Here is an 8,598-nt window from a genome sequence, read left to right on the forward strand (position 1 = left end):
GTTGTCGTCCCCTGTGAGCAGTCCTCCCGCCGTCTTTTGTGAGATTTTGGCGATGTTTTACTCACCTTTTTGTCTTACCCATCGTCTTCAGCAACATTGGAACTTCTCGCTGGGGACGCCGTGGTCCATGGAGGATGAATTTCACCTACTTTCTGGACTACTTAGCCGAAAGCCTCTACCAAATTACTTTGGCGGAACATCTATCCTGGCCTAGTGGCAAGAAGTTATTGGCCGCATGGAAGAAAGAGAAAGAAGATGAAGAAAGACTTCCATGCGGGGTCAAGTTAGTTTGATGATGGGCTAGTAATTTCCTAAAAAGAATGGGGAATTGAAATACGGGTCTGTCTAGGACACATCTAGATGTGACATAACTAACATAGTTATGTCATATCTAACCTGATGTCCACTATGTTTGTGGTCTATTTTTTTGTTCCGGCTTTTTTAAAATGTATTTGTGAGAGCTTAGATGTGACATCCTTAGAAAACATTAGATGTGAATTAGGCAAACTGTTAAAATATAAGAGATATGACAGGGAATTAAGTTATGGAGAATGTGCTAAAGATGCTAATAACACTACTTTTTGATACAAATATAGTCATGATCGCCCCATTATTAGTAAAGATGCTAATAACACCTACTTGCATGCATGTAGCTGTAGGGACGAACGAGAGTCCATAGCAAAGCACCAGTTGAGAGTACACACTTAATTTTGTCCTGCCCTCGTTGCCGCGGGTGCCCAGGAGCGCGAACAGGTCCAGGCCGGCCATATGCGGCAGCGGGGCGGTGGGGGACGGAGCGAAGCTCACGGTCGGCTCGGGCAGGACGAGGGCCTGCATTCCCGCGGCACGATCCACCATTCCATTGTTCGCGTCCGCTGTCGCTGCTGTCGCTGCTTCGTTTGCTGACCCGTAGAAGAGATGCTTGTAGGGGTCCATCCGGCCCACCGAGTGGACGCCGGTGGAGGTGTTCACCACCACCCGATTTAGAACCCGTCGTATCATCTTGGATCAAGGGTCCGCCGGCGAGAGAAAGGGGGTGGCGGCACAGATTGGGGACGGGGGAGCTATCAAGGCTAGGAACGGGCAAACTGCACGATAAGTTTCTTTTTTTGTTGCGACATTCATGGGCGTGAGGGGAACAAACTGGGGCAGCCAGTCGGCGAGTTATTAATTCAGATAACTTGGAGGCCATCCAAACCATGAATAATGGAGGACAGTCGGTGAGTACAGCGGGTTTTAAACATTGCAATAGAGAAGCAAATAGGGTCGTACATGAACTTGTTAAGTTAGCTAGATTTTCTTCATCTTTGAACTGGTTTGAGGAGCTCTTGAGGCAAATTCAGAACTATCGGACTTCACGGCCCCTGGGCCAGTGCAAGTTTTGCTTTGAAAAGCATGACGCCGAGCCCGGCCCGAAATGTATATAAAACCATATCAGTCTTTTACTTAATTTAATTATTCCCAAAATAACAAAATGCTATGGTAAGCCACCTCGTTACCAAGGGATTATATCCTTAGGTAACTACATATTTGTTTTACTTTTCATTATTGTAACGAGGGAAGTCTTCACTTAAGCACATATTTGAATGTTCGCTTTCACAAAATGGGCGGCAAGCTAAGGATATAATCCCTCGGTGTGCCTAACTTGAACTCGTCCTTTTCATCTTGATGGTGATCTGCATTTGATGTCATCCTCACATGGAGTATCTGATTTTATTTTTTTGATGCAAGACCATGAGTATCACCTAGTCTACACAGACGACTCTATCTTAATTTCTCGAAAGCCACAATGAACCCTTCACTTCACCTAATTGCTCCAAGACGTGATCACCAATGACTCAATTCTCTGATGGTCATTATTGAGTTGCACTATAAGATTATTTATTGCACTATAAGCATCATGTTGGTCATCATTTGTCTTCGTCGTGCTCTACCACAATATCTTGCGGCACATGATGAAATATCCACTTGAATTACTTCAAGACTTGATCAACAATGAATCAACTCACGAGCTCACCATGGCCGTATCTTGGAGTCATGTTCTGAAGTCTTGTCTATAATTCATTCTCTTGAGATCTTGAATCCATTCAATATTGCATATGCAACAATCCTAAAGATACATTTCAATGACAACATTGGTCCATAGGGATTGTAATTAATTACCAAGACCACTCTTTTTTAGTGAACCCAAAACTACACTTAATTAGGGGCTACATGCACTTTCAGCGTATCCATCCCAAGAGCAAAACACAACCCTACTAGCCTTGCTCAAATATTTTGATCCTCTTCTTCAGTCTGGACCGCCCAAGTATGTCCATGTAGCTCCACCACTAATCAAAGCTCCTAACATGTTGCACCACCACTGGAAACCATAATGCCAAAAATACAAATATTTGTAATGACACATGATCAAAGACATGCACGTCTGAAACATCAACATATGTGCATTTTACAAGGAAAAAAATTATGCCACTGTTCTCCTGATAGGTTTATCGAGTGAACACTTCCTCCTCTTCTACCTCTTCATAGAGGACGCTTGCGACTGAGTCTGGCCAGCAGAAAAATCATAAGAAAGAAAGCACAACGGTAGACAAATCGTTCGCATGTTTAAGATCTTGAGCAATTTTCTGTCCATAGATTTCTCAAAGAACAAAATGAGAAGAGTGTGTGTTAACAACCGACAACCCAATCTTTCGTAACACAAAAATCAACACACAACCCCTCTCCATTTCCCCGCAGCAAAATACAGTGCTATGCATGACAGATATGCCATAACCATGTTCCTGAATCACGATAGGCCAAAAGGGGGATGTGCTGCAAGGCGATTAAGTTGGGTAACGCCAGGGTTTTCCCAGTCACGACGTTGTAAAACGACGGCCAGTGAATTGTAATACGACTCACTATAGGGCGAATTCCTCTGTAGACGCCACGCTCTGAACTCCATCTGGATTCAGATGAATTAAGATCGCCCACTTGGCACAAAACGGCGCCCCAACATGCCTCCAATTCCAGCCAAGAAATAAGACTCACATGTTACTGGCTTCGTGCTTGCCCATTGGCTCGGTCTGCACTGCCAGCACGTACCGCATGCAGGTACGTGGAAATATACGTTCCCGTTGAATGTATCATGGCTTCCTGCCGACGATCTGATCTGGCTAGCTTTGCCCGTGACCTAATGCGGCCAAGCCCGCGGCCACATGCGCGTCGTCACGGGCCACGGTATCCCCACGCTATATAAGCGCTAGCCATCGCCCACCGTGACACACCCAGACAACCGACTGCCCCCCACACACGCACACATCAAGCAGCAGCTGATCCACCAGTCGATCGATCCGACAGCTAGCTAGCCATGGCCGCCGGGAGGAAGATGACGATGAGCAGCGCCGGCGTGGCCGCCGCGCTGGTGGCGCTGCTGGTCGTGGCGGCGGCGTCGGGCGCGGCCGGGCTCAGGGTCTGCAACGTGGACAGGGACAGCGTCGTCAACAACTGCAAGTCCTACTGCACGGTGGGCAGCACGGAGGCCAGCCCCAGCGGCGCGTGCTGCAACGCGGTGCGCGGCGGCAACTTCAAGTGCCTCTGCCAGTTCAGGAACGCGCTGTCCCCGGACATCGACGGCAACCGCGCCATGCAGATCCCCGCCAAGTGCGGCTACGGGGCGGCCTCCTGCTAGTCACCGTCACGCACTATGCAGCCCGATACGCGCCGGCCGCCGCGGTCCGCCGCCGGTCGCCGGTTGCACCAGTAGATCGTAACGTGGTGTTTTGCTGTCAACTTTCAGTCGTTCGTAGGAGCACGTACGTTCTGGTCGGCTGGCTGATCCGAACGCGCTCCTGCGTGCGTGCATGCATGCTTTGTGTTGGCCATGCATGCTAGTACCTTTGTATCCTCTTCTGCTTTTCGTAAGTGATGTTGCTGTGTGTCTACAGCCATGTCGCAGAAATAAACTTGTTTCCCGTGTTAGTTAACTTTTAGTCCTTCTCTATATGTTTGTAGATTTTTTTCTGGATCATCTATCAATAATTCCAATAAGTTCTGTGAAACTTTTAAATAAATACTTCCTTTGTTTCTAGAACTAAGTCTTTTTAGAGATTTCAATATGGACAACATACGGATGTATATTGACGTACTTTAGAGTGTCGATTTACTCATTTTGCTTCACATGTAGTCTGTATTGAAATCTCTAAAATATCTTATATTTAAGAACGAATGGAGTAATAATCTGAAACACATTCCTGCAAAAATAGAAGATCATAGGCCATGGGAGGAGAGTCTTCGGGAAATGTAAACAAATTTTAGTAATTTATATATAGCTCATAATATCCGTAAAGGCCTTATCCACGAGGGCTCCAGTTTGGCGCTTCACGCGCCGAATTGCGGGCAAGGCTAAGGCGAAACAAAAGACAGTGGGCCGGCCAGGTAGCCATGTGGTTTCGTCATGCTGACATCACATACATGATTTTCTTTTTAATTTTGTTCATATTTGGAAAATACTAAATACATATATTATGAAAAATAATTTAATTAGCTTTATTAAGTGTTCATAGCACATTTAAAAACTGTTCATGCAGTTTATAAAAATTGTTCGCCCAACTTTTTAAAAATGTTTGTGTCAATCAAAAAAAGTATTTCCCCGAAAAAACCAAAACATTATGTGACATTTAAAAAACGCTCACTCAATTCAAAAAATGTACTTGGCATTTTTGAAAAATGTTATACAATGTAAAAAATCATGTAATTCCAAAAAACTATTTCTACCATTAAAAATGCATGTTGCATTTTAAAAAATGTACAGGTGTTTACAAGATAATTTTGTAATATTTTAGAAAAATGTTTATACAATGTCCAAATAGGTTCACGTAATTAAAAAAATGTTTCAACCTGTATTTGAAAAATGTTTAACATGTATTCATTTTTTTCGAAACTTGTATTTGAGAAAGTGTTAATCATGGGTTTGGAAAATGTTAAATATAAATATAAAATGTTTTGCATGTGTAGAAATGTGTATGAATAAAGTAGACGCCAAAATTATATCTGAAAAAAATATTAACCATGTATTTGAAATTTTTTAAAGTGTATAAAAATATTTTCTTTATGTATACAGAAAATGTACAATGTGTATTAAAAATTATGCATGCGTTAGAAAAGGAAAAACTGACGGGAAAAAAGAAAACTGAAGAAAAAGAAAAACTATCGAAAAAGAGAAGAAAACGCAAGAAAAACCAACGCAAAAATGCGAAAAACCGATAAAAACCAAAAAAAAACTCACGCAAAACTGTACTGTTAGGTCCGCCTAATAGCCCCACGCTGTAGGCGAGACTTATTACGTCTCAGTATGGGCGAGATATAGCTGAAAGCGCCTGTGCGAACGCTCATGGGCCGTGGCTCAATTAGTAGTAAATCTCTCGCTGAGCTTTCCCCGTTTGGGCCGGGCCAGCTGGGCCTAAAAAAGCTCACGGCAGAAAACTAAGGCCTGGGCCTTCCCATGCCCTACCATCAGGCTACTTTTCAAGCCCAAGCCCGACCCATCTGGTAAAAAGCCCTTAGGGCTTAGGGCTGTGGGCTGGGCCTCTTCTTTAAAATGTCAATATGTCAAGCCCAAGCCCGTCCAGACCCTGCTGGTAGGCTTAAAACTCAGGCCCAAGCCCAGCCCACGAGCAAGCCCATCAGGTCTAGGCCCTGGATTTTAGGGCCGGGCCTGAGTGGGCCGACATGGCCGGGCTGAAGATGGCCAGGACTACTCCAAATTCACGGTGTGTGGGAGAAGCCACCTCCCCAGTAGATCCGTTGGAGGCGCACGAGTGAAAGGCCCGGTCACCGCTGACACCATTGTTGCAGAAGGAAGGATAGCAGAAGGAAGACGACCGAAGGAGGAGACGCGTGAGCTGCCCGTGCTAGTGGAGGAGACCTGAGAGCGACGCGGGGGTCTTCGTCTCTTTGAAGAAGACGCTCCTTGGAAACTGCCGCTTGTGCTAGTGGAGTGGAGTGCGGTACCATTCACGCAGCCTTGGAAATTTCCTTGCATCGATCGATCTTGGCACATGCAGCAGCTTCACTTGTGCTGGTGGAGTGGAGTGCAGTGCCATTTATGCGGCCGCTGAGGCGGCCCGTTGATATCAAAAAGTGACTGACGTGTCGCGCCGACACCCGTGAACCGAACATGCATTGTCTATGGGTTCAAACAGTGGACCGCGTACATACTCCCTATGGTCCTTTTTATTCTGCATATTAAATTTGTCTAAAGTCAAACTTTGCTAAGTTTGACCAAATTTATATTAAAAAATATTAACATCTATAATACCTAATGAGTATAATATGAAAATATATTCCAAGATGGTTCTAATGATATTGGTGTTGACATATGAATGTTAATAATTTTTTGTATAAACTTGGTCAAACTTTGAAAAGTTTGACTTCAGACAAACCTAATATGCAGAGTAAAAAGGACCGGAGACAGTATATACTCTTTCATTCTAAAATAATAAGTGTCTCGACTATATACAAAATTCAGTGCAAAATTATACTAAGCTTTTTTTTTGAAAAAAATTATTATACTAAGTTTTAGACACTTATTTTAAAACGGAGACAAGAAATAGCATTTTCTCGTAGTTACAAAGTCACGTCAAAAACTCGGTCGACCGCCAAATGCATCGCCCAGGAAATCCTGCGTAGCCACTAGAAAAATGTACTATGCATCTTGCTTTTTTTTAGTCAATGTTTTACCATTTGTCAAGGATTCGGCGGTAACACTACGGCTACAGGAAGCAGAGCATCATCAGAAAATCTACTCCTCTTGTAGTGTACTAGTAACCATGCACGTGCACGCACATGTCCCTCATCAAATATAAATGTGAATATGCTCAAAGTACCCAAAATTTAAAATCCATGTCCTAGTATAATTTTTAAAAAAATGTTCATAAATGGGAATCTATATATAAGTATTCTAGAATGAGCTTTCGGAGATAAATTATAGTTGAACATAAGAATCTTAAGATTCCTTTCAAAAACCAATAAATACATTCAGTAAACACCATGCTAGGTGTATGCCAAGTGCACTTCATAGAGTTTTACACTGAACAAATACTATGCCAAGTACATATCTGCCTTTGCAGGGTGCTCATCATAGAATGCTTTTTATGTAGTGTATTTGCCCAAAGAAAAATTTCAACATCACAAACTGCAGGCTCCTCATAGAGAAAAATCGTTTTGATATACTGAAGAGGCATTTAATATTACTGTGAAAATAAATGAGGTTACATCTATTGTTAACATGGTATATAGATACAATCCACCAAATACAAATAGGGCTATTCAAACAAGACTTCAAATCGTAATCTGAAAATAAGGAGGTGCACTTAACTTTGGTGGCAAACAGAGCACATAACAAATCTGACATGAATTATCATATGCATGTGTGCAAATGCACATACAAAGTAATGCACATTTTTTTTTCAATATTCAAGCTTGTACTATGTACAAATAACCAAGTCAAAAAATATTGCAGTACGATCGAATATTGGAAATCAACTACATATGTTCAGATTTTCAGTGTAAAAACAGGGCAATAAAGCAGGAATACAACGACGCTGGATGTCTCCAAGCAGCTCAAAGCAAAATCCTGTCAGGCAATGACCTCACTATGTGTGTCGTTGCTGTTGATGGCGTCTTTATCTTCTATGCATGACAGAAGCAACTTATATGGGGCATGAAGATGACAATAACTGTTGCACGGGCATGGTCCCAAGCTAAGCTATGCTCGCCTGAATTAGAATTTGGCGAAGAGCATTGCTGTATCATCACTTGTGTCTGAATTAGAATATATGATAGCTGTGTTGCAAACAGAATATTCAGTTTCGCTATTTCTATAAGTAAAATAAAAACCACAATCCATCAGTGTGTAATTCCATCTATCAACAGAAGGCCATATATTTTATTTAAATTTGAATGCAGATTGGCCTATTTCTTAGCAAAAGAGTCCATATCTGGAAAAAGAAATTTTGGATTGGAAAATGCATTTAGGAAATTTCAAACCAGAATCACCACGTCTTAAGCTCAACTTAACTGGAAGAACCACTACGAAGTTTTCAATACAAAATAGTCAGATTGTTACGCAAAAAACATTGAGAGTAGCATTACTACATGTGGAAATCATCATAATAATTAGAAGAGCATACCCTGCCCAGATGGATAGGGGAGCCGATACATATAGACCAGTGTGCAACACATGTAATCAACAAATATAAGGTGAGATTCTACTCACCATATTTGTGTCGCAAAATCAATTTCAACAGTATAATCTACTAGTAGAGGGTAAACATAGATAAGTGTTTACCTCTTGTCCGATGTCTTTGTTGACGCCATTGACATTTCCAAAATCATCCTGCAACCTTCCATTTATGTGATTGTTATAAATACACCTCAAATCTGATGTGATCACAAACTGTAAAAAATAAAATGAGCAGATAAGCATCACATTCCAACCATAATCCATCAAACTTTAATAAGTAGTACATAGATAAGCTATAAAAACTATTTTCTTAATTCAGTGAAAGCACAAAAGAAACATTACTAGATGAGGTAATAAAGAATAGCTAAATGATG

At 42.0% G+C, this 8,598-nt stretch overlaps 1 protein-coding gene across 1 annotated transcript; it reads left to right on the top strand.

The window, feature by feature from the left end:
* The first annotated feature begins 3,261 nt into the window (after positions 1-3,261).
* On the top strand, positions 3,262-3,965 carry LOC125548988 (putative lipid-transfer protein DIR1). The gene has a single exon (XM_048712490.1). It carries the CDS (start codon positions 3,350-3,352, stop codon positions 3,668-3,670), a length of 321 nt encoding a protein of 106 aa, XP_048568447.1. The 5' UTR covers positions 3,262-3,349; the 3' UTR covers positions 3,671-3,965.
* Positions 3,966-8,598: the final 4,633 nt, after the last annotated feature.

The sequence above is a fragment of the Triticum urartu genome, chromosome 3 (assembly GCF_003073215.2).
Source record: "Triticum urartu cultivar G1812 chromosome 3, Tu2.1, whole genome shotgun sequence".
NCBI lineage: Eukaryota > Viridiplantae > Streptophyta > Magnoliopsida > Poales > Poaceae > Triticum > Triticum urartu.